Genomic DNA, 26,647 nt, shown 5'->3' with positions numbered 1-26,647 from the left:
TATTTGTTTTTACATCTTTATTTTCTGCTTTCAGAAGAACTGTATTAGTAGAAGAATTTTATTCTGTAACTTGAAAGTAAAAATTCATTGTAGTTGTTTTCTTGCAATTTTAATTGTTCAACACTATTGATAAAGCCTATACTTGTTTTTTTCTTTTTTTTTTTAAATTTATTTATTTTATTGGAAAGTCAGATATACAGAGAGCAGGAGAGACAGAGAGGAAGATCTTCCACTCGATGATTCACTCCCCAAGTGAGTGCAACGGCTGATGCTATGCCGATCCAAAGCCAGGATTCAGGAACTTCTTCCGGGTATCCCACGTGGGTGCAGGGTCCCAAGGCTTTGGGCCGTCCTCCACTGCTTTCCCAGACACAAGCAGGGAGCTGGATGGGAAGTGGAGCTGCCGGGATTAGAACTGGCGCCCCTATGGGATCCCGGGGCATTCAAGGCGAGGACTTTAGCTGCTAGGCCATGCTGCCGGGCCCGAAGCCTATACTTGTTAACCAATGTCAGATCATGTTAGTGTTGTTGCTATTTAATTTTTACATTTCACTAGTGAATTTGTGTATTGAGCATTATATTTTATAGCTGCATCATATTTTATTTTCCATAATTTTTAGTTAACTCCTAGGTAAATATCTTTAGGCAGATTTGCAAGATTTTCAAAGAAGTTGTAGAAGTTTCTTTTTCTGAGAAAGAGTTAAGTTTTTCTCTTTCCTTATAATGACGGTTCATTTAGGATGGATTTTATATGCTTGGTCTAATGTGACACATTATTATTGCAAATTGTATTTATAAATTACCATTGAGGGTCCGTGTTCATTTATGTGTATCTTGGCTGGGATTTTGCTTTATTCACTTGACTCCTGCATATTTTGAGTATTACTCAGTGCCTAAACTGTGTTCTTGGTGATTAAAGCTAGCCGACTATAACAAATAATATTTAAAAATACAGATTTTTAAGCTGAGTCAAAAGAAATCAAAGAATTATCTTTCATTTGATCTTTCTTCTGAAAGTTGGGCCTTAGTTGACTTTAAGTATTTGATTTTCCAAGCCCCAGAATGTGGTACCTTTTAAGATTTATGAGAGGTAGTTTTAGAGTCAGTAGCAGAGCAGCTTATTATAGCAATGTTGTATTAGTGAACCAGTGAGATGTGGACAGGTTCCGTTGTGGATTATGAATGTACGCTATCCAGACTTGTGCAGCTGAAACCTTTTTTAACACTGCGCCTGGTTCTAGTCAGACACCGTCAGGAGGAGAAAACTTGGTTTGATTCAGTATGTCATATTACTGATATTCCTAAATTACCAAGATAACCTCAGCAGTTGTATTTGGATTGTTTCATGGAGTATAATTTTTGAGGTCTTATTTCAGCCCTCTCTTGGGTTGTACAGCACTTGAACATTTGAGAGAAGCTGAGGCTCCCCAGGAAAATGCATGAAAATACAAAATCTGTTATCCACGTGGAGGGTTTTTGTAGATCAGTGGGACTTACCCAAAAAAAGGCTGGACAAAAGCTTCTTTTAAAACCAGACAGTATTCAGTTGAGAGTTTTAAGTATCTGGGTGCTGTCATGTATGAGGAGGAAAAGCTGTGTATATGCTCATATTCTTTTATGTTTGAGTTGGGGTAGAAAGCAGGAATAAGTGCCTCACAGAGTCACAGACATGGAAGCTGCTAGTCTGACCCCCTGAGTTTAGGGGCACTGGCTTGTCCCCCACATAGTTTAACCCAGAATTAGGTTTTTGATGTTAGTAACTATTCTGGTAGTCTTGGAAAGGGCATTGAGTACGCGTTGAGATTTAGGAACTGGTGTTTGCAATTTACATTTATTCATGTTCATGAATTTTTTTCTTCAAAGAAAATTTAAATGATCTTTAAATTTCTTAGTTTCATGAGTTTGGCATAAATATGATCAGGTTTCCTAGGATGACTAAACATTCAGGTTAGGGATTTTAGCTTTCATTTCCTTCCTAAAATGTAAATATGTTTGTTAGGATTCGTGTAACAATCTGTGAAGTGTGCTTCCTGTGACTGATCTATAGACTGCATCACATTGTTGTATGAACACTCTGCACTGACATGGGATAAAAGGAAGAGTAAACCATATTGCTGGGCATACTGTAAACTACAACTTGCATGTTATGTTAATTAAGTTGTGCTCTCAACATATGAAGAATTGAGGTTCTTTTTCCTTTTCTAGGCAATGCATGAACCATTGCAAACTTGGCAAGATGCACCTTACATTTTCATTGTACACATTGGCATTTCATCCTCAAAGGAATTAGCAAAAGAAAATTCATTGAGTAATCTTTTTACCAGTAAGTAAAGTTTGTTCTTTTCTGGTTGTGTCATACAATATAATACTATAAAACTGCTTTTAGTGAGGGAGTAATTTTTTCAAAGTGAAAAAACTGAAAGAAAAATTATGTTCTGCACCTAGTTTTAGCCAGCACAGTCAGAGATACTTTGCATTACTTGCTAACTAGGTATTAAAAATATTAGATTTCATTTTATTTTATTTATTTATTTTTAAAAGATTATTAATTTTACTTGAGAGAGTTAGAGGGGGAGAGACAAACAAATTTCTTTCATCTGCTCGTTCACTCCCCAAATGGCAGCAGCAGTCAGAGTTGAGCTGAACTTAAACCAGGAGCATGGGAGCTGCTGCTGCTGCTGCTTTTTTTTTTCTTTATTTTTGACATTTTTTACATAGTTAATTAGGGCACAAAGGTTCAAGGGCTACAAGAAAGTGTGTAAGACTATTATTTCCACATTTTTTTTTCTGTATCTGGGATAAAGGGGGAGATAAAGGGGAAAGTCCTACCCAGTCTCCCACCCATCCCAGCTCCCCAATGTGGGACATGCTTCAAGGGTCTTTTTTAAGTGGTTTGATTGTTCAACAGTTAGGAATTGTTGCCAGTCTTGCCATTCCAAGCGCTATGAAGTCATTGCAGAATCCAGGATTGACATAGTCCACCTTAGAGTCTCCGTTTACCCAGTTTTTCACTGCCCACATATGGCTGGAGTAGTTGATTGGTTTGTTCTGTCCGCTGTTATGGTGCCAGGTATCCTCTGCAGGTTCCAATAGACTGCCATATCCTCCATGTGCAGCTGGTTATGCTCTCCACAAGCATGGGAGCTTCTTTTGGGTCTCCTACATGGAGGCAGGGGCCCAAGGCTTTGGGTCGTCCTCTACTGCTTTCCCAGGCCACTAGCAGGGAGCTGGATTGCAGATGGAGCAACCAGGACATGAACTGGAACCCATTTGGGATGCTAACACCACAGGTGAAGATTATCTAGAATACTGAAATCCAGAATACTGGATTTTAATTTTCACCATTTGATCTTGCTGCATTTTAAATTTTTAATTAATGTTGCTCTCAATAGTCTGAACTGGAGGGCCCGGCTCAGTGGCCTAGCAGCTAAAGTCCTTGCCTTGAACACGCCGGGATCCCGTATGGGCGCCGGTTCTAATCGCAGCAGCTCCACTTCCCATCCAGCTCCCTGCTTGTGGTCTGGGAAAGCAGTTGAGGATGACCCAAAGCCTTGGGTTCCTGCAACGAGTGGGAGACCTGGAAGAAGTTCCTGGCTCCTGGCTTCAGATCAGTTTAGCACCGGCTGTTGCATTCACTTGGGGCGTGAATCATCGAGTGGAAGATCTTCCTCTCTGTCTCCTCCTGTCAATATATCTGACTTTGTTATTTAAAAAAAAAAGTAAAAAAAAAAAATATATATATATATATATAAATACTGAACTAGAATTATCAAAATGTGGACATTTTTTAGTTAATATGAGTAATTGTTATTATCTCAATTTTTTTTAATTTTCCTTCCCACTGTTGCTGTCTAGTTCATGGAGTGAGCATGTTTTACCTGGAATTTTTTAATAACTTCCTAATTGGTTGTTTCCTTCGTGGTTTCTTCTTTTTGCTTTGTAGTTTGCTTCTCTATCCTGCTTTTCAAGCAGAATATTGAATAGAAATAATAATGCTGCCAGTCCATGTTTTGCTGCTGGGCTGACTTTACTGGCAATATTGGAACATTTCACTATTAAGTATGATACTGTAGATTTAATCCCTCCATACCTGAGCCTCCCTCCCCCATATCAGAGGTTCACATGGGCATGCATCCCGTTCAACTGTGTCAACAGTGTTAAAAAGAAAATAATAACAAAGAAAGTATGTCCTATAAAGCACAAGAATGATGTGTTGTAAGCAATGTCTGTCTGAAGTGTTTAGAGTTGAAAGGAGAAAGAAGATAACTACAGATAGGCAGCCCAGGGAAGCCTTTGTGGAGGGAATAGTCAGGGTAGTCTTCAAAAGGTGTGAGTGTTGGAACAAAAGGGCTTTCCGCTTCTTACTGGAGCGCAGATAGGGGAGCTTTGCAGGACATGTGTGGACTCTTGAGAATCCTTAGTGAATTTCAGAGTATTGTGCAGGTACAGTATTCACCAGGATTGAAGTGGTTAAAAGGAAATGATTCAATGAAATTTTAAAATAAATTGATCTAATGCATTTGATGAATTAAAAAATTTTTAAATTATAAAAGGTTTCAACAATTTATCTATTTTTATCTTATTTGAGAGAGGGGGAATCTTCAATTACCCAAATGTCTATAATAGTCAGTGCTGGGCCATGCCGAACGAAGCCTGAAGCCTGGAACTGAATCCAGGTCTCCCTTGTGGGGGGTGGTTACAGCCACTTGAGCTGGCACCTGCTGTGTCTCAGGCTGTGCATTAGCAGGAAGGTGGAATTACAAATGGGGTGCCAGTATCTCAGATCGCATCCCAGCCACTGCCAACCAACTGTCCCATCGAACACATTTTAGGAAATGTTTTATTTAAATTTTGAGTCCATGAAATTAATTCTAAGAACTGTGTTTTGGCAGTGACTGTTGAAGTAAAGGGTCCGTATGAATACCTCACCCTTGAAGACTACCCGCTGATGATCGTAAGTGAACTTATGTTCTTCAACCTTATTGTGAAAGGAGTTTAATTTGGAAGATCACCCATGTTATGTGTAGTGTTCTTTTTTATACAGTCTGTCCAACTCAGAAAATGTTGTCCTTAACTCTGAACTTCTGTTAGACTGCAGCCTTGTGCAACTCAGTATCCCCTGTGTGCCTTGTTTTTTTAATCTGTAAATTAAAGAAGTCACAAACTTTGTGCATTTGAGACATGCAAGTGATCTTGGAGACCATCTCATATCCTCTCTGGGTTCCAAAGCAAGCACTTCTTGATATAACCTTGTAGTTTCTGATCCCACTTAAATACTCAAGTAATGAAGTGTTCAGCTCTTCTCTGGTTGTGTGTTTGTGTATGCACACACGTGTATATTGTGCCTATGTCTAGGTTTGTTTTTAATCAGTTTTCTTTAAAAGGTTATATTTATTTGGAAATTAAAATTATAGAAAGAGGGAGGCAGAGAGGAGAGCTTCCATGCACTGATTTACTCTACAAATTACCACACTGACTGAACTGGCTTGAATTTTGGAGTTGGGAACTCCATCTGTATTCCAAGAGTACAACAGGGACCCAAGCACTGGGGCCATCTGCTTTTCCCAGGTTTGATAACAAGCAACTGGATTGAAAGTGGAACAGCTTGGACTCAGTTTAGAACTGTGATACATCACAGTGGCAGCTCAACTTGCTGTGCCACAACACTAGCCCCTCTTAATCTGTTTTCAGATTTCTCTTGCTTTCTCTTTTTCTGCCCTGTCATGTAGTCTCTGGATGTACTTTTTCTTGTCGCATCTCTGCACTCTTAACTGATATCTTTGTTCAGAATATGGAAACAGTCTTGAAGATAGGTCCTTAGATAGCTTCTTTCCCAGAAGAGAGAATTCTGTGTGTGTGAGAGGTAAACGCCAAAGATCTACTGGTTCTTTTCTAAATGGAAGGTGGTATATACATATTTATTAATTTATCACTCTGTATTGATTCTAAGTCCTGATACTTGACTCTTGGCCCTAATTTTCCTTTTTATTTCTCATCTGATTGGATGACAGTTTTTCATGGTGATGTGTATTGTCTACGTCCTGTTTGGTGTTCTGTGGCTGGCATGGTCTGCCTGCTACTGGAGAGATCTCCTGAGAATTCAGTTTTGGATTGGTGCAGTCATCTTCCTGGGAATGCTTGAGAAAGCTGTCTTCTATGCAGAATTTCAGAATATTCGATACAAAGGAGAATCTGGTATGTCAACAAAAAATGGTTATTGGTTTAAGCGATGGGCAAATGAGATACGTGAAAATTTTCCCTTGGTCACCATTGACTAAATAGATTTAATTCTTCAGTTAATTATTAGAATCACTGATTGTGACTTTTGTTATAACTTTATATAATTAATGGATTTAGAGGTGTAGAAGTGATTTTATTAGAATCAAATTCATAAGACATGAGAGTGACCATTTAGGGAATGATCGTAACCGCTGTTAAATCTCAGTTACCATTGATTTCTAAGGTAGCAAGTACATCTAATAAAGAAGAATTGGAAAGAAAATTAATAATGCTAATTTTCTTGTAAGATGTTGTTAACACACACTTTGATTTCAAAAATCTTAAAATGTAGGCAGAAAGTACAGCTAGGAATTAATACAGTAATACCAAGAAAATAGGATGGTGCGTATCTTTTTAATAAGGTAAGCTGGTAATGAAAAATTTTGTTTTGCATCAAAATATTTTGTAATAGCTTCAGTTGCCCCATCAGATCCTCTGCTTATTAATTATTGTTACAAGATACACTATATATATCTTTCCCTCATTAAATGACATGAAAATGAGTTGGAAGGTATATGTACCGACATGCATGCTTATGCATGTATTTTTTACTTTACAAGGTTTACCTATAATTCAGCTTTTAAAAATGAGGGGGACTTTTTCTTTGATATTGTAATCCATAGGGTAAAGTATTCTTTTGAGATTTTAATGAAGTTGGAGGTCGGTACGGGCAGAGAAGATTAACTAGCACAAAAAATGCTGTAAGATTATAAATGCTGCCATCCTCTGTACTTCTAAAAGTTGCAGAAAATGTACTCCTTTAGTAGAACCAGTACCAATACGTATTCCAGAGAATTCTAGAGATCATCATTCTGGTAATGAAATGAACTTTCCTCTTTTCTTCCTGCAGTACAAGGGGCCTTGATCCTTGCAGAATTGCTTTCGGCAGTCAAACGCTCACTGGCTCGAACTCTGGTCATCATAGTCAGTCTGGGATATGGCATAGTCAAGTAAGTAATTTCCTCCGTATAAGAACAGTTGAAAATGTTGCTGAAATTGAATTGGTATTGCAGGCTTTAGATGTACTAGTTAGTTCCAAGAGAATTGGAAGAATTTCTAAATAGGAAGGAGGTTTCTGAAATTTTGTAGTGTTGTAAACACTGGGAGAATACTACTGTTGCCTTTGCATTTCACTTCTTGGAGTTCAAGGAGGATCTGCAGGAAAACCTGTAGTGTAACTAATGCCATAAAAACACCAAACCATTAGAGTAAATTTGGTGGTGGTGGTGGTAGAGAGAGCCTTATTCTTCAAAAAAATTTGGCAAATTGAGAGTAACATTGCTATTGTAACTGTCTAGTAGTTTTTTTGTTTTGTTTTGTTTTTTGGGGTTTTTTTTTAAAGTAACTCTGTTACTGAGTTCCTAGGTACTAGATGTTGGGGAACAGCAAGTAAACAAGAGATTTGGAGTTTGTATCTTGGTTGTGGGTGATAGGGACACAGACAAAATTTAAGCAAGAGCAGTTAAGTATTATTATATCAGTGATAAGTGCTGTGGAGGAGGTGAAGCAAGCAAAAAAGGACAGGGATTGCTATGCAGAAGCTGGAGCTTTCAGTTGCAGATAGGGTGGGTTGGAGAAGGCTTCACTTAGTGTCAGGAAGGAATTGACCTTTACCGAATTAAGGAAGAACTTGGATGGGATGAGTTGGAGTTGGTGGGCAAAGATTAGGATGTCAGTTATATATTCCAATTGGCAGAAACGAGGAGGAGAGGTTGAGGCAGAGAAATAATTTGGTCGTCATCAAATGTTATGAAACTGGATACAGTCAAGGAAATAAAGTAAGGTATAGCTAATGACTGCAAGGACTGGGCCTTTAAAAATTCTGTATCGTTTAGGAGTCAGGATGAAGTAGAATTAGCAGAGGAAATGAAAGAATGAGCAGTGAGGCAAGAGGTAACTGAAGACAGTATTCCAAGGATGAGTGATTGGGTCAGATGCTCCTGCTAGGTCAGGTGGGAGGATTGAGAACTATTACCCTTAGTGACAGTAGCAAGAACAGAATTGACGAAGTTGTGGGAACAAAAAGCCTGCCTGAACAGAGCTCAAGAGTGTATGATGAGAGAATTTGAAGTTAGCCAGGTATAGGCAGTTTCACAATGTCTTGCTTTAAGTATGGTGGGAGGTATGAGTTAATTTCTTTTAAATTTACTGTTTCATTTCAAGGGAGTTTCGAGGAAGGGGTGGTGGTTTTTGTTTTTGTTTTTTAAGATTTATTTATTTTCATTTGAAAAGCAAATTTACAGAAAGGAGGAGGAGAGACACAGAGAGAGCTTCCATTCACTGGTTCACTCCCCAAGTAGCCTCAGTGGCTGGAGCTGGGTTAATCTGAAGCATTGAACTTGGAACTTCTTTCTGGCGTCCTATGTGGGTGCAGAGGCCCAATTTCTTGGACCATCCCTGCTGTTTCCCTAAGCACATTAGCAGAGAGCCAGATTGGAAGTGAAACATCTGAGACTAATTGGTACACATATGAGATGCTAGCACTGCATATGGAGACTTAAGCTTCAATGCCACAATGTTGGCCCTAAATTATTAAAATGTATCTATCCATTTAACACATATTTTATTGCCTCCTGTTGACTGTCCCGTCCAGCAGGACAGTCAGCGGGGGTCGCAACCACCTAGGAGAGATTGGGGGACAAGAGACACGAAGAATGGACAGCAAGACAGGATGTCTGATCAAGCTGTCAGTTTATTGATTTTAGTTGAGGGTTTTTATACTCTTCAGTAACTAAGGCTCAGGGAGGAAAGGAGAAACTAGGACGCAAGCCATGGTCTCCAGACCGATTGTTCTTGAGCAGCCACCATATCCACAATAGTAACCAGCATATCAACAATAGCATAGGTAATCAGTAACAAGATGTCGGCAGGTACAGCATAAATCACATTCTAAAACAGTTGCTACAAACAATTGACACTAAGCGTGTGATTAGTTTCATAACTTCTCTCCCAAGCATCTAGCCAGCCGGGGGTTTTCTACTGGCCCACAGTTCTATATTCAAAATGGCTTCAGTGTGGCTATAGTACACGGCTCCTGACACAAGAAAGTGTTCTAGGTTTCTAAGATTCACCAGTGGGGAGAAAAATCCTGTCGTTTCGTAGAAAGTGTGTATCTGAGAAAATTTGCTAAGGCCTGGGGACACGTAACTTAGGGCAGCATCTCAAGCTGCACCATACTATGAGTCACCACAGAGCTTGGTGACGTCCAGGTTCTGATTTAGTAGGGTTTTAAACACCAAATTTTTTTCAAAAATTTTACATTTTGTTGAATTTTTAGTTTAACAAGTGTACTATGTAATGAAGTGCAATAGGATATCTGTTTTTTATTACAAAATTTTTGAAATTTTTAAACTTTGTAATTGATTAGGCCTATAAAAATTTATGATCTGTTGAAAACGTGCACTTAAATATGTGTAAAAACATATAGTATGTAAAATTGCTTCAAGAAATTAGAAAGGATGGGAAGTGGATGAGGTGGATAGAGGGGGTATAGGGTTGTTACTTGGTAGAACTGGGTGATGGGCTTACAGGGGTTCATTATGCTACTTTTTTCAGTATGCATCAAAATTTTCTGTTATTGCAAGTGTTAACAGATGCAGTTACCAAAAACCAGATCTTGAATTCTGGTATTCTCTATGTTGTGTTTTTCAGGTGTGTGTTGTTTATCACTTTCACTTGCTATACTTCATATTTAGTGAAGCATAGGTCTGTTTTTACTGCAATGTAAATTTAAAAGATGTTGTCTCAGAATCAGACAAAGGGAGAGGAAAAAGGAGAGAAGGAAAGGAGGATATCATTATATTCTTAGAATTGTATCTACAAACTATATTGGATCATTAAAAACTAACACGTTTTTTAAAATATAACTCTTAAAAAAATTGTAGGTTTGTATTAATTAACATAAATTTCTATTACTTAGCTTGTCTTAGGGTTCGTTCCCTTTGTGCTCAAATCCTGTTTCTGCTTTTCTTTTAGACCTCGTCTTGGAGTTACTCTTCACAAGGTTGTGGTAGCTGGAGCCCTTTACCTTTTGTTCTCTGGCATGGAGGGGGTCCTCAGAGTTACTGGGGTCAGTACTGCTTAATCACAATTGTGGTCACTTCCATTCTATTGTTTGTGTCTTGAGAGAATGAATTGGAAATGTCTCCAGGCTTCTGTACTTCATTTCTAAGACACCTGCAGGCTCTAATTTTTCAAATATGTACACAATTTGGTGTTCCTTATCTGACATGCCTGAGTTTAGAAGTGTTTCAGATATCTGTGTTTTTTGGATTTTGCAATATTTGCAAAGACATCACTTGATTGAGCATTACTAATCTGTCATGTCTAAAATGCTCTGTAATCGGAAACATGAGCATTTGCTGTTCTTTGCTTAGTCAGCACTTGAGTTTCAAAGTCTTCCTTAATGTGCAGCCAATTAAAATCACCCTCTGCTTGAGAATTGCATAATTAATCTGTTTGCCAAGGAGGGGGAGCTAAACCCTGAGATCTGATTAATGATTTCTGCTGGAACTGGATTAATGTGAAAAAGTAGGCTTCCCCAGGCTAGTCCCATCATTTTCTCAGTCAAAATAGAATGTTTAATAGCCTGATTCAAGGTGGGAAATCTTATAAATTAGACCTTTAAGAATACTGGGCTCAGTAAGTTTTGGAGTTAAGTTGCCTCTTAAATAAAAATTTGTGAACATAAATTATTTTCCAATCCGCGCCTCCCCTCACCCCCCGCCACCTTCAGTATGTTATTTCTTAGGACATTTAACAACTTAACTGTTGATTTCTTTTTCTTCCTTTCACTCCACCATAGTATTTTTCTAACACCTTGGCTCTGATAGTAAACCTGGCCCTCTCAGCAATTGATGCCTGTATTATTTTATGGATATCCTTTCAGTACTGTCCTAGCAGTTGGGTGTTTGTGGTTATATAAAAGGTATCATAAATATAAACTTACAGAAACAGACAGCATGGTTTGGAGGACAGATAAATGGTCTTACATTTTATTTGAAGGTGAGCTCTTGGTTGTAAAATTCTTTTCATTACAGTTCTGGAACTCAATAATTGATATCTTGATGTTTTTGTAAACATGGGGAAGGTCATTTTATCCTTGTAGCCTAAATCAAAGTAATAGAGAATGACAGCAAGGGAACTCACGGCCACTTGACTATTTTTTTCCATGTGGTCATCCCTTCACATGCCTGTTAGGGTGGCAAGCACTTTATGGTAGTGGCTCTGTGGTAGTTAGCAGCATGTTTCACTGTGTAGCGATTGTAACTGACAGTTTATGTATAATGTGTAAAAGTTGGTAACAAGGGGAGAATGATTATGCCTCAAGTGTTGGTGCTTTTCATTTTCATTCCATTCAATTGCAGAACTGTTCCAAGTGATTAATACAAATACCGAATCATGTGCTGGTTTCTTCTTTCTGCCTCTCTAGATACCTGTTTTTCACCACTTATTTTTCTTTGTCTGCAGGCCCAGACTGATCTTGCTTCCTTGGCCTTTATCCCCTTGGCTTTCCTAGACACTGCCCTGTGCTGGTGGATATCCTTCTCATGGGCTTGTCTGATGATGGGACATTTCTCTGCTTGAAAATGGGTTCCCATTGAGCTTTCTGCAAGGAGATGCCAGTGTTGTTCTTCTTAGTCTGGGGAATAGTGTATTCTAAATCTTAACAACCTGAGGTTTCAGGTAAGCAGTTTTTTTTTGTTTGTTTGTTTTTCCTGTATTTATTTTTAAAATCACATCGGAGGTTTGGACTGCACCCAAAATTAAAAAGCTTCTGGTTTATCTTTTCCAAATGAACATTTCACATTGATTTTGGATCATCTTATGGGTGAAGTGTTAGAATCATTGGCTGCTTTGTTTGTACTGTTTCTTTTAGCCTCTAGCCACTATTAAATACTTTGAAACCTATGTAAAGATTTTGATACTTAAAATATGGATTCAGGTGTGATGGTTCAGTGGCTAAATCCTGGCCTTGCACACACCAGAATCGCATATGGGCACTGGCTTGTGTCTGGCTGCTGCACTTCCAATCCAGTTTCCTGCTTGTGGTGTAGGAAAGCAATAGAGGACAGCTCAAATGAGACCCTGCACCCATGTGGGAGACTTGAAAGAAACTCCTGGCTGCTGACTTCAGCTCAGCTCAGCTCTGCCTGTTGCAACCACTTGGGGAGTGTGCCAGCCAACGCAAGACCTTTATTTCTTTTCCTTCTGCCTCTCCTTCTCTCTGTAAATCTGCCTTTCCAATAAAAACAAATAAATCTTTAAAAAGTGCAGTTTCAGGAACTACATAGATGATTTGACTGTTTTTGAAACTGAGGATTTAGCAGGTTTTGAAATCAGGTTAAACATTTTGCTCCTCTCATTCAAAAAGGCGACTTTAGGACTATCCTAATATCAACACCCTTCAGAATTAATTTTGGTTCATTTATGGACAAAGTCAACTAGCAGGTAACAATAAGTAATGTTTTTCTTTCTCTTTAAATAATTATTTTTATTTGAAAGGCAGAGTTAGAGGGGGAAGAGTGAGAGAGAGCTCTTCATCCACTGATTCATTTCCCAAAAGGCTACAACAACCAAAACTGAGCTAAAGCAGAGCCAGGAGCTTCTTCTGGGTCTCCCTTATGGGTGTAGGGGTCCGAGCACCTGGGTCATCCTTGTGTTCCCATGCCATAATCGGGGACCTGGATCATATGTAGAACATTTGGGAAACAACCTGTGGCTATAAGGGATGCTGGTGCCATAAGCAAAGGCCTAGAATTCAATTCCACAATTTCAACCCCTCTTCTGGTTCTTCAAATTAAACATTTTTTTAAATCTATTTTTATTTTGAATTCTGAATTATGTGGTACAATTTTGTATAGGCTGGGATTCCTCCCCCAAACTCCCACCCCCCAACAGATTTCCCCCCATTTTACTATGATAGTGTAGTCTTTCATAAAGAATCATAATTCTATTAGTTTCTTATTTAAGTGTACCCTGACATTGTTGGTACAGACAGTGTCAGGCAATCAAGCATCCCATTGTCTACACATGTCCAGCAGTTTCATTGGGAACCTATCTTTTGTCTGAAAGCAGGGATGCATGTTCTATTATTCCCCCATGACTGTATATGATAGACCCCAGTACTTCATCACTGTACATTTCCATAATTGAGATGCTATGAAACAAAGTCAACAACTGGTATGAGTTAGAACAGCCACAATAACAACAACAACAGCAAATTACAGCACCATGAAAAAAGTGCACCACAGTAACCAACACATGAGTGACAAAAGGGAAACACAAAAGTCTCTTGGGAAAAATTATTCCACTGTGTAATCCATGAGCCAGCAATGAATTTGACAAGAGAAAAGAAATTATTTGGAATAAACAAAACTGAAATAAAAAACATCAAAACATATGAGATACAGCCAAAAAGCAAACAACCAACCAAAAAACAGTATGGATCAGATTATTGAAGTTACAATTTCCAAGTTGGTTTCCTTATATAAGAGAGAACATATGGTATTTGTTCTTTTGTGATTAACTCATTTCACTGAACATAATGGTCTCTAGTTGGGACCACCTAGTTGTAAATGGTATAATTTCATTCTTCTTATTAGGTGAATAATATTCCATGGAGTAGATGTACCACAGTTTCTTTAACCACTCTTCTTTGGACACACATCTGGATTGTTTCCATGTCTTTGTTATTGCAGATTGTGCTACTGCAAATATAGGATTACGGATCCCCTTCTCATATGCTGATTTCACTTCTATTGTGCATATTCCTAGGAGCAGGATAGCTGGGTCATATGGCAGGTTTATTTGCAATTCTCCAAGCATTTTCCATACTGATTTCCACAGTGGTTTACTAGCCTACACTCCCACTAGCAGTGAAGGAGGGTGCTTTTCTCCCCACATCCATGCCAGCAGGTGTTGTTAGCTGAGTTCTGAATATAGGCCAGTCTCACTGGAGTTAGGTGGTGCCTCAGCGTGGTTTTCATTTGCATCTCTCTGATGGCTGAGCATCTTTTCATATGTCTGTGAGCCATTTGAATCTGTTCTTTAGAAAAATGTCTGTTCATTTCCTTTGCCCATTTGTTAGAGGATTTTTTTTTTTTTTTGCTGTCCCTGGGTTTCTGAAGCTCTTTGTAAATCCTGTATGTTATGTGTATTAGTCCGCTATCACTTGTATAGTGTGCAGAATTTTTCTCCCATTCTGTTGGTTGCTTCTTCACTTTATTAATTGTTTCCTTTGCTGTACAGAAGCTTTTTAGTTTGATGTAGTCCCATTTGTCCATTTTAGCTTTGGTTGCCGTTGCTTTTGGCGTCTTTTCTAAGAAGTCTTTCCCTGTTCCTATATCTTGGAATGTGTTTTCTATGTTTTCCTTTAGTAGTTTGATGGTTTCTGAGTGTAGATTTATGTCCTTGGTCCATTTAGAGCTAATTTTCGTATAATGTAACAGGTGTGGGTCTTGCTTCTTAATTCTGCAAGCTGCTATCCAGTTGTCCCAACAGCATTTGTTGAATAGTCCAGGCTTTTTGCCTGGGTTGTTTTCAGATTTTTTTTTTTTTTTTTTTGTGAAAGATTAGTTGACTATACGTGTGTGGGCTCCCTTCTGGTGTTTCTATTCTGTTCCACTGATCTTCTTTGTTTCTGTACCAATGCCAGACTGTTTTGATAACCACTGCTCTGTAGTATGTCTTGAGATCTGAAAATTCAGCATTTCTTTATTAGGGACTTGAGTCTGTTGGATGAAAGATACAAAGTTTTTTACTTTTTTAGGCTTATTTTCAATTTATTTGTGTTTTATGTATGTAATCCTACATTCAGTTGTCCAATACTAAAGTTTGATGGATTGTGACTGTTGGAAAGAGCTGAATGTGAAAAAAAATGGCTATTTATGAACTTGAATGAATTGTTAGATAGTAGATAATTTGAAATTGAAGTGTTCTGATACTAAGTGACCAGCGGTTTTCAAGATCAGTCTCTTTCCAAGTACCTTTTGTATATTTCTGTGGAACTTTAGAGGAGCAGAGAGGGTGGGGAAGTTGGTCAGAATGTGCTATGCAGTCAGCAAACTTGGTGAGTGGGTCACAGCTAAGGGTTTGCCAAAGGGTAGAACAAACTCCGGCTCCTGATTTTTGTCTCTGCTCCTTGTCCTAAGAATTGGACATGAGAGCAAGTATAATCTTGAGTAATTGTCAGTTCCCTTCCTGTTCTGTCACTTTCTACTTGGGAGCAATGCTCTGAAAATGGAGAACTGTTGAATTCTTAAACAGTAAGAAGGTAGGGTCTCTTAATCCAGGCTCGGACAGGCAACAGGTGACAGGTTCTAGCAGGTGGCATGAGGGGACTAAGGGAAGAACTTTGGAAGGCTGAGGATACAGATGTGATTGTGAGGTTAGAGTGGGTTAACTGGGAAAAGTGAAAACATAGCTGCCACCTTAAAAGGAGAAAGAAGGGAGATACCAACCCCTTGTACTTTGGCTCTCATTTTCTTGTAATCATTCTCCATAGCTCTATTCTTTTTGGTTTGCTTCCCAAGAAAACCTCTTTGCGTCTTTATTTTTCCTTTTTTTTTTCTTTTTAATATTTTTATGTTTTGTTCTTGCTGTCTGTGTTCTTATTTTATCGTTATGACTTCCCTTCAGTTTTTCACTGAAAATGTTGATTTTGGGGGACAGCTGTTGCGGTACAGTGGGCTAAGCCACTGCTTGGGATGCCTGTCTCCACTTCCAGTTCAGCTTCCTGCTAATAATTATCCTGGGAGACAGCAGGAGATGACTATAAAAACAGCCCTGCTGTTACAGGCATTTAGACAGTGAACTGCTGGGTGGAAGATCTTGCCTTGTCTCTGTTCCTCTGTTTGTCGAGTAAAGGATAATAATAATAAGTAGAAGAGATGATGGTGTTCTTACTATCCTTGCTGAGACGTGGGGCTAAGTGAGAATAAGAGCTGACAAGTCTCCAGATCGGTAGCATGCTACCCAGTCTGCTCAAAGAAATCTGATGACTAGTGTACTAAAAATTTTTAATGTTTAATTCCTTGACCTGCAAACACATATTTATTAGCCTGACTCAAACAATGAAGCTATTAAAACTCCGGAGGAACATTGTAAAGCTTTCTTTGTATCGACATTTCACGAACACGCTTATTTTGGCAGTAGCAGGTGAGTTTGGAACTTCCTTCCTACTGTTTAAATGCTACATTTTTATAAATGAACCTGAATATGCTAGAAATATTCATAATGCATAGGAAGTTTCCTACATTTCACTTGGGGAAAATGTTCTCAACTTTTTATCTATTTTGTATTCTGTATCCTTTTTCTGATTATTTATTTGAAATACAGAGTTATAGAGAGAGGAGTAGTAAAAGAGAAAGAAAAATATCTTCCATATGCTGTTTCATACCTCAGATGGCTATAATAGCTGGAGCTGGGCCAATCTTAAACCATGAGCCAAGAACTTCTGGACTGCCACATGGGTGCAGGGTCCCAAAGCCTTGGACCATTCTCCACTGCCTTTTCAGGCACATTTGCAGGGAGCTGGATCAGATGTGGACCAGTCAGGACACAAATCAGCACCCATATGGGTTGCCAGCATAGCATGTGGCAGCTTTACCCACTCCGGATGGCACCCACCAGCCCCTCTTAACTCTTTCTTTAGAAAATGATTAAGAATCACTTACTTTGGAGTAGACAGTTGGAGGCACTCATGTTCCTCATCAGAGTATCTGAGTTTGATTATTCCAGTTCTGGTTTCCAACTCCAGATTCCTTTTCCCTTGGAAACAGTGTCAGTTGCTCAAGTAGTTAGGTTGCTGCTACAGTAGACCTGGTTTATGTTCCCAGCTCCAGACTCTAGCTCTGGCTGTTGTAGGTACTGGAGAGTGAACCAGGGAATGGTAATTCTATCTCTTTCTCATATACAAAGAGAACAGTTGTCTTAAGTGTAACACCTGAACATTAGCCCCAAGTAGTTTCACTCTGTATCCATTTCCTATGTTGATTCTTTCCTGAGACCTTTTTTTTCTTGAATTGGGTTTTTTTTCTTGAGTTGGGTTAACCTGAGTGCCAAATGGTATTTATGTAGATTCCTGTTAGAAGACATGCCATATCTTGTTTTTCTTATAGCTATGAAATTTTGAAACAGTGTATATTGCTATTAGAGTGCTTTTAGATATATGTTTGACCATAACCAGATGAGGCTTATTTGCTTACATTTTGAGCTTTGTCCCAGGAATGGTGAGTTCTGATCTGTGATTAGAACTAGCTCTTTTGTTTATGTTATGGTCACTTTGGCAACTTTTAGTTTTGACATGACCAGTGAAAGAAACGTTGACATTGCTGTTGAAAGAAGGGGGGAATGTATGTTGATAATGCTTGAGCAAGCTGTATCTCCAGTACTTTTCTATTTCTGAGTTATTTCAGCTACAGATATTAAACAGATTATTATAGAACATTCCTTTGAATACAGAAATATTTGACATTATTATGAATCTTGCTTATAGCAGTCACTCTGTAAATTTATATTGAATACCTTTAATAAATAATGATTATGATAAATCATCATGATAAATAATGATTATAAAGAATGAGGTTAGGCATGTGTATGATTCTGCTTTAACAGAAGCAGAGGAATGTAATTTAGGGTATAAGCCAACATTCATGCTCTGACTGAGCTTTTCATTTCCTGTTAGCATCGATTGTGTTTATCATTTGGACAACCATGAAGTTCAGGATAGTGACATGTCAGTCGGTAAGTTACAAGCAAATACATTTGTAAGTAGTGTATTTTACACATGTTGTGACAGTGACTATAGTAATAAGATTTTCATAAGGTATGTGATCTAAAAAAATCAGGCTAATTTCTATACTGAGGGTTATAAAATGCTCAGTGTGGTCTGCTCATTGTATCTAATAATAGGAGAGTATTTTGTGAGTGGTGATTCTAGTCTATTAAAACCCAGTATGACATAAGGATTCTGAGTGCTGAACACTCAGTATGTGGGAATCATACTCAGTAGAATTCATGTCGTTAAGGTTTGAGCACAGAGACTGACCAACAACAGACCCTGTTGGGAGACAATGAAGGCTTTACTTGGTTAAAAATAAACAAACATAAAAATTATAAAATGTGACAACTTCATGTTACTTCTTCTCTAACTATATAAAACTCTTCTCTAAAAATCTCAGACTCATGACATACTCAGATGATGCCCTTAACAACTGTAAGCCAGTACAAGGGAAGAGATTGTGTTCTTCATTGTGTGTCCCTACCACACTGCCCAGGGTCTGGCATATAGCAGGCTTTTAGTAAATAGAACTTGAATACATAGTCTTTGTTCTAGGACTACGGTTTTGTCCATGATTGTTGCTGTGTATTAATGTTTTTATTTTCCTTTCATTGCAGGACTGGCGGGAGCTGTGGGTGGATGATGCCATCTGGCGATTGCTGTTCTCCATGATCCTGTTTGTCATCATGGTTCTCTGGAGGCCGTCAGCGAACAACCAGAGGTTCTTTCAGCTCTTCCTTTTGATGCTTCTAACTATTGAATAGCCACATCACATTTAGCTGTGGGGACAATGGCAGGGCTGTGTCCTGCAGTGGAAAGAGCAGTGCGTCTTGAATCAATTGAGTTGGGTTTTTTTCTCACCTGTCTTCTTGCTTTGTGAATTTTGGTATGCTCTTCTAAAACAGACAATTATTTATTTTTATTGGGAAGGCACTTTTACAGAGAAGGAGAGATAGAAAGTTCTTCCACACGCTAGCTTATTCTCCAAGTGGCCACAACGGCCAGAGCTGAGTCAGTCCACCAGGAGCTTCCTCCAGGTTTCTCATGTTAGTGCAGTTGCCCACGCTCTGAGCCATATTCTGCTGCTTTCCCAGGCCATCAGTAGGGAGCTGAAAGGGAAGTGGAACAGCCAGGACATGAACTGGCGCCCTTATAGGATCCCAATGTGTGCAAGGTGAGGATTTTGCCACTGAGCCCTTGGTATGCTCTTGTTACCTCTCTGGGACTTGATTTCCTTTCATGTGAGAGAGACTAAATCAAGTGCTGTGAGGTCCCTTTCCATGACAGCTTCTGATAATGTAGGTATTTGTATAGATGAGGAAGATGTTATCACTCAAGGAGACCCTTCCTACCCAGTTTTCAGAGCAGAACAGTGTCTATAGTCTGTAGCCCTTAAAATGAAAGTTACTTAACTGATTCTGAAATTCAAAGTCCAGGTTGAATTTGATTTGTCTAACTATATGCAAATTTTGTTTAGGAACTTTCTGTCTTTATTTCTGAGTATCTGTGCCTTTGTTCCGCTCCTGCCTGCCCCCATCTTTTTTGAAAGTTAGGAACTTATATTAGTAAACAGCAAAGGAAAAGAGTGTGATGGAAGAGTGCAGACATACCAAAAAAGACAGAAGGAAAACCAGTGAACATGGCTTTGTCAACTTTAGAACCATGCAAATAGTGTTTTTACTGGTTTAAAAAAAAAGCTGAAGAAAAGCAAAAAATCTTGAAAGAAAATGAAGATCTGAAATCTTATCCTTCAGAAAGAAACCTGTATGTTCCTGTTCATCTGTTGACCCTCTGGTTTGTTTGCATTTAGATTACTTTTCTTTCTCAGTCTTTAAAGTTTTTTTTTTAAATGTTCTCTTTATTTGTTTCCATTGTTAAATATTTATTTTTATTTGAAAAACAGAGTTACACAGAGAGAATGACAAACAGAGATCTTCCATATACTTGATTCACTCCCCAAATGGCTAAAACTGGGTTGGTCTGAAGCCAAGAAACTGGAGCTTTTTCCAGAGCTCACATATGGGTTCAGATGTGCAAGGACTTAGGCTGTGTGCTGCTGCTTTCCTAGTCTCAATAGCAGGATGCTGGATTGGAAGTGGAGCAGCTGGGATTTGAAATGGACCCTTGAAAGAATGCTGACATCACAGACAGAGGCTTAACGTTTACCGCACAATGAAGTCAGCTTCTCTGTTTTCCTTTAAAACATTCTCCGTGCCCCAGGGTTTCAATGTTAACAACCTGATGTGCTATATTTTAGTCCCTACTCAAATATAGGGTCTTTCTTATTTTATTGATCTATTTTTAAAGATTTTTAAAGATTTTTATTGGAAAGTCAGATGTACAGAGAGGAGGAGAGACAGTGAGAGCTCTTCCGTCCGATGGTTCACTCCCCAAGTGAGCGCAACAGCTGATGCTATGCCGATCCAAAGCCAGGATCCAGGAACTTCTTCCAGGTCTCCCACACGGGTGCAGAGTCCTGAGGCTTTGGGCTGTCCTCGACTGCTTTCCCAGGCCACAGGCAGGGAGCTGAATGGGAAGTGGAGCTGCCGGGACTAGAACCAGTGCCCGTATGGGATCCTGGTGTATTCAAGGCGAAGACTTTAGCTGCTAGGCCATGCCACCAGGCCCAAATATAGGGTCTTTCTTAGCACTACAGGTTGGAAATTCCCTCCAAGTTAGCTGATTTAAATTGAACACATTGATCTTCATACAGAACATATTACATTTCGATTCAGATGTGCGACTATTGTCTAGTTCCCTATTAAAATATGGGCATTTGAGCTACTTCCAGTTTCAAATGTTTTTGAGTCCTCAGGCCTACCTCAATGCTCAGTGGTTTGATAGGATTCATGGGACTCCACATAAATTTGTTTAAACAAAAGGATATTGGCAAGGGAAAAAACATAGGTAGAATCATTTGAAATTGGTAATTGGTTTTGTTCTTCCCCTCCTTGGAAGATAAATGTGCTCCTTTATCTAGCAACACTGATCCTATATAGCACAGTGCATTGATTCTCCCCAGGGAGGCCTCTCAGATATTCAGCATTCATGGTTCTTATTGTAGGATCAACACGTAAACACCATTTGCCTCGTAGACAGCGACATTTCATACTTGTAGTAATAAACCAGATGGCTGTTGTACAAATCATACAACAGCCAGGCACAGTGATCCACCCTGGTCAGTTAGGGAAATACGGACTTTCCCCAACCTGCCAAGTCTGAGGATAGAGGCCTAACAAAACTGCTCTCATTTCTGAGTCTAATAGCGAGTTCTGAGCTTGTTCCAAAGCACTTCACAAGCAGTGACTTGCTGGAAGGAGTCACTTAAAGCTGTTAAACTCATGGCTACAGTTTTTGTTTGTTTGTTTGTTTGTTTCCCATTCAGAGAAAATTTACAAATTGAAATAAACCAAGAGAAGAACAAGGAAGTAGCCTAGGAAGGGTTCAAGTGCAGAGCTTCCAGGGCATGGTTTGCCCTTAGTCCTGCTTTTGTATGTGCCATCTGGCCCAGTCAAGCCCCCTCCCAGACCTTCCTAGTTCTAACTCCTGCAAGTGCCAGGTGAGTTCCGTGGTACAACCTGGCTCAGCCTGCCACCATCCCTAGCTCTTCAGGCCGGAAGAAGAAAGAGAGAGAGCAGAGAATCTCGTGCTTTTTCTTAAATTGTTTTAGTGTTCATTTATGTTTCACAACTTTTTGTTTAAATGTTTTGTAGGTCATATGAATGCCACCTTTAGAAATTTTATTTGGGGTTTTCCAAATATTTAGAAATGCTGTTGATTTTTGTATATTCATCACAACTGTCAAGCTCCTTGTCTTGATAAATTTTAGATTTTTCCCATCAAGTAGGTTTTTATCTTGAAGTACTCATAGTTTTCCTGCCTCATTTCTGATTCTTGAATTATTACATTGTCCAAGCCTTCTTCTGTAACAGTGAATCCAGGCACTGCCAGTGAACCCTGTTACTCTTTCAATGCTTTTCAGTTGATACCATAACTACAATGTTTACCATGAAATCTTGTTTCTCTTTAATAAGTTACAGATGTTCTGTACTATTCTTAGATGATTGAGTGTGTGATTATGAAGGGGAGGTTTAAAAACAAGGTGGGGTGACGATAGTAGCTCACAGTAAAATAGAACAGAAGGAGGTTAGAGCTAAAACAGTCTGGGAGTTGCTTTCTGGCAGCTGCCTTGCTAAGTCTCTTGGAAATTGGGAAGGAAAGTCATCTGAGACATCCTAAACCAAGCCTTTGTGTTCTGAGCTGTACATTTGAAAACAGATTTTAAATTACCTGGAATGCACAAGATTAAGCCTTCCCTTCTATGAGCTCTGAAGGTTGAAATTTTAGTTTAGATGAGAATTTACTTTGCTCTATGTGATATGTACACCCTTCTAACTGAATTTGTATTGGATATTTATGACTGTTTTGGGTGTTGTGCTGATAAACTTTTCATGTGTAATGACTCACTTTTTGCAAAAACTTCCCTCAGTGTTTTCAGCAATGTTCTGATAGCCACACTTACAGATGCAGAGATGGGAGCTAGAGAGGGACTACAGAACTTTTCCAAAGTCACAAGCAGCAAGACATGGCTAAGCCTGCTCTCAAATAGGATGCTTCTCTCTTGCTGATACAGGCAATTGAAAGTTTTCTCAAGGGGAAGAATGATTGTTGTTCATTCACCTGATTTGATAGTTACTACAATTTCAGTTTGAGTAATAAATCCTGTAAAACCCAGATGGTGGAGCAGTTTCTTTTAGTTTTCTAACTTCTTCTGTATTGTGTTGGTTCTGTCAGGTTTGCCTTTTCACCGTTGTCTGAGGAGGAAGAAGAGGATGAACAAAAGGAACCTATGCTGAAAGAAAGCTTTGGTATTGATAAAATTCACCTTTTAATTTTGCTTTAAATATTCTCTCTATATAAGTACATTGTTATTTTATAGCTGTGATGGTCCTCAATTTGGTAAATAGTGAAGTCAGAATGAAGAGAAGATAAAGAAGGGTATGAATTCTAAGATGAAACTGTGCTAAATTCAGTAAATTATTAAATGGTAAATATCTAGTTCGTTTGTTAAAAATGAGCTGAAAATTTAGCTTGACCTTCTCAGCATCAATGTAAACAAGGAGAAATATCTGTTGTTTAGTTTGCAATGTCAGTACCATTGAAGTTCTAAGTCCATTTTCATAATCATCAGTGTTTTGATGAAGTTAAGCAGTCTACACTTATTTTCTCTATAGAGGGGATGAAAATGAGAAGTACCAAACAAGAACCAAATGGAAACAGTAAAGTAAACAAAGCAGTAAGTAGAACTTCCTTCTGGCTTTAGTCTTGACCCTTTCTTCATCCATTGATGTAGCTCATCGGTTAAGAACAGACCCTAAAGACTCCTGTACCTGTGCTGTAATTTACTTGCTCTATTAGCTTTTTACTTAAAAAAGCATTTTTTAAAAATAGTGAGTCTAAAATCTGGTAGTATTTAAACACTAGATGATCTGCTTCAGTATTCTGGAAAATTACCCAGTCAGCCTTGTTGGTCTGATAGTTTTTGTTGATGTCTTTGAGGTCTCCACAATCCCCCCAGCAGCTGTCTGTGAGCCATGGTCTGATAGTTTTTGTAAGTTAACTCATGGCCCCATTGATAGCTTAAGTTCTTTTGAAGTAAAGGTAAAGATCTTTTCAGGATTTTTTAGAGTTGAGCATTTATTCTACATTTAGGCAGTGTAGAACCTATCTATCCTTGATGAGCCAAGTATCCACAAAGTAAGCTAAGCTTAATTATATCAGTGAGAAGGTGTTTAAGGATGAAGACATTACTTTATATTTGTTTTACATGACAGGGTAAAAAATTTTTAAATAATTTGGCTCTACCCACTGGTGCAGTAACTTATGAGGCTAATCCTCAGCTTGTACCATCAGCATCCCATATGAATGCCCATTCTAGTCCTGGCTGCTACATTTCTGATACAGCACCCTGCTTATGGCCTGGGAAAGCAGTGGAGTAAGGCCCAAAGCTTTGGAGCCCTGTGCCCATCTGGGAGACCTGGAAGAAACTCCCAGTTCTCAGAGAGGGTGGCAGATGATGGCTCAAATCGTTGGTCCCAGCCATCCACATGGGTTACTTGGTTGGAGTTCCAGATTCCTGGTTTCAACCTGGCCCATCCCTGGCTATTGTGACCATGTGGGATTGAACCAACAGATAGTAGAGCTTTCCCTCTCTGTGTCTCACACTGTCTCTGTTAGCTCTACCTTTCAAATATATGAACAAATCTTTAACAACAACAGCAAAAAAAGATGGTGGGCAAATGTGAAGAAAAGGCAGCCATTTTAGACTTGACAGTTATCTTTAGTAATTTTCCCAGGCACATTAGCAGGGAGACGGATTGGAAGTGGAGTGGCCAGGACTTGAAACATCACCCATATGGGATGTGAGAATTGTAGGCAGTGGCCAATTCCCATCTTGTCATTCTTAATAACATGGAAGAACCTGGAAGAAATTATGTTAGGTGAAATAAACCAGGCACACAGAAGCAGATACTACATGATCTCACTTATATGTAGAATCTAAAACTGTTGAGCTCATAGCTGCAGAGGATATAGTGATAGTTACTCGGGGAGAGAAAGCCTTAAAGGAAATGTTGGTTAATTTTTTTTTCTAAATTATTTAACTTTTTCAGAAGTGCTATTTGTTATTTGAATATACCAGTTAAAATTGCAAAAGAACTAAAGATCATATTATCATGACATCTTAAGCTATATTAGCAAGTACATTTTAATTTGTATTTATTGTTTGGCAGGAAGATGACTTGAAATGGGTAGAAGAGAATGTTCCTTCCTCTGTGACAGATGTGTAAGTTTTTCAATCATTACTACAATAATCCTATTTCGAAATTAGTTCTGTATTTTTGCTAATGTAGATGAATGAGCTAAAGAAGAAGAGCTAGACCTTAATAAAAATAAAAACTGTTAAAAATCAGGAATAATATACAGATAAAGATAATTGGGATTATACATTCATGTAACATTTCTGCTTAGATTCACTATAGATCTGCCTGAAGTCAGTATGGTTTTTCTTTGGAAATTTTTGAGTTTCTTTCTAGTGGTATTTAATGAAATACTGATCCTATCACTTATAGGCTGTTTTCTATGTAATTTCAGTAACATTTTGTGATCTCTTTTTTTTCTGAAAAGACAATAATACGAAAATCTTTTTTTTAAGATTTGTTTATTTTTATTGGAAAGTCAGATATACAGAGAGGAGAAAAGAGAGGAAGATCTTTTGTTGTTTTACTCACCAAGCAGCCACAACAGCTGGAGCTGCGTCATTTGGAAGCCAGGAGCCTGGATCCTCTTCTGGGTCTCCCACGCGGGTACAGGGTCTCAAGACTTTGGGCCTTCCTCCACTGCTTTTCCAGGCTGCAGGCAGGGAGCTGAATAGGAAGAGGGGCTGCCGGGATTAAAGCTGCGCCCGTATGGGTTGCTGGCACATGTAAAGTGAGGACTTTAGCTGCTAGGCTACCATGCTGGGCCCAAGAATATGAAAATCTTAGATAATTACAGTGTATTTTAGTTGCATTTGTTATTTCTAGGTCCTTTATGAACAATTTAGGCCTTATTTTACATTGTTTGATTTGGCATTTCTTCTCTACAGAGCACTTCCAGCCCTGCTGGATTCAGATGAGGTAAGTGATCAAATCACACGTATGAATTCTGGAAGTGGTGACTTCACAGGGAGTTGTGAGTTCTGTTTGGCTCAGTAGTGACTTCAGGAACTAAGAGTTGGTAGACTTGAAGAATGATAAGGATAGAAATAACTTATATTAGAACTGACATGTTCAAGGATGTCTTCTTTATGCTTAGCTCCATATCCACCTTTTTTAAAGTTGCGTGGTCCTACTTCGTGGTATTTTTCTTGAAACTGATTAGCAAATACCACACTCACCACTGACTCGCTCCTTTGTCTTTAAGAAGTTCACATTTAAACAAGCAAAAGAAATAAAAACCGTTGAAATGTAAACATAGTCTCAGGGCTGGTGTTGTGGTGCAGCACATAAAGCTGTAGCCTGTGACTCAGGCATGCCATATGGGCACTGGTCACATCCTGGCTGTGCCACTTACTGTAGAAGGACATTCAGAATCTTTGATATTGTGGAACACATTATTGAATCTTCCCTGAAGGCGCCAGGAGCAATTGATAAGGAGATGAGCAGGAAATAGCCTGGTTCACAGGTTGAGATAAAGAACCTGCTAGAGGAACTAACTGTGTTTTGGGGAACTGTACCTTGCTGTTGAGAGGTAAAGGGCTCAAGCCCCTCCTCCCTGGATGCCCAACTGACAACCTTCCTTAAAAAGTCTAACGCTGTTAATAAACTTTGGCTATTGACCACCAGTCAGTAGTCCACACATGTTGTTATCGTCTCTGTGCACCTTATTCGATGCAGGACAGCAACAACTTACCATCTGTCTCCCTGTTAGTAGACTGGGAGAAGCAGCAGAGGATGGCCCTATTGTTTGGGCTTTTGTTCCCACCGTGTGTGAGACCTAGATGGGGCTTCTGACTGCTGGCTTCAGCCTGGCCCTACACAGGCTGTT

General features: G+C 38.9%; 1 protein-coding gene across 4 annotated transcripts in view; it reads left to right on the top strand.

Moving 5' to 3' along the window:
- TMEM87A (transmembrane protein 87A) overlaps positions 1 to 26,647 on the top strand; it is a 44,846-nt gene that overhangs the window by 14,264 nt on the left and 3,935 nt on the right. Inside the window, exons 7-20 of one of the 4 annotated variants that reach the window (XM_040970111.1) lie at positions 2,206 to 2,323; positions 4,893 to 4,954; positions 6,012 to 6,195; positions 7,130 to 7,229; positions 10,255 to 10,348; positions 11,749 to 11,817; positions 16,329 to 16,437; positions 17,966 to 18,024; positions 18,679 to 18,782; positions 22,856 to 22,929; positions 23,296 to 23,357; positions 24,818 to 24,820; positions 24,853 to 24,905; positions 25,707 to 25,737. In XM_040970111.1, the coding sequence (XP_040826045.1) occupies positions 2,206 to 2,323; positions 4,893 to 4,954; positions 6,012 to 6,195; positions 7,130 to 7,229; positions 10,255 to 10,348; positions 11,749 to 11,817; positions 16,329 to 16,437; positions 17,966 to 18,024; positions 18,679 to 18,782; positions 22,856 to 22,929; positions 23,296 to 23,357; positions 24,818 to 24,820; positions 24,853 to 24,905; positions 25,707 to 25,737 (1,122 nt within the window). Of the gene's footprint in view, positions 1 to 2,205; positions 2,324 to 4,892; positions 4,955 to 6,011; positions 6,196 to 7,129; positions 7,230 to 10,254; positions 10,349 to 11,083; positions 11,156 to 11,748; positions 11,818 to 16,328; positions 16,438 to 17,965; positions 18,025 to 18,678; positions 18,783 to 22,855; positions 22,930 to 23,295; positions 23,358 to 24,817; positions 24,821 to 24,852; positions 24,906 to 25,706; positions 25,738 to 26,647 lie in introns of all 4 variants that reach the window. The other 3 variants (XM_040970110.1, XM_040970109.1, XM_040970108.1) reach the window with 3 other exon arrangements.

The sequence above is a fragment of the Ochotona curzoniae genome, unplaced genomic scaffold (assembly GCF_017591425.1).
Source record: "Ochotona curzoniae isolate NIBS_2020 unplaced genomic scaffold, NIBS_Ocur_1.0 scaffold_4701, whole genome shotgun sequence".
Lineage (NCBI taxonomy): Eukaryota > Metazoa > Chordata > Mammalia > Lagomorpha > Ochotonidae > Ochotona > Ochotona curzoniae.
The sequence above is the reverse complement of the archived record's forward strand: the minus strand, read 5'-3'. Positions and strand labels throughout refer to the sequence as shown.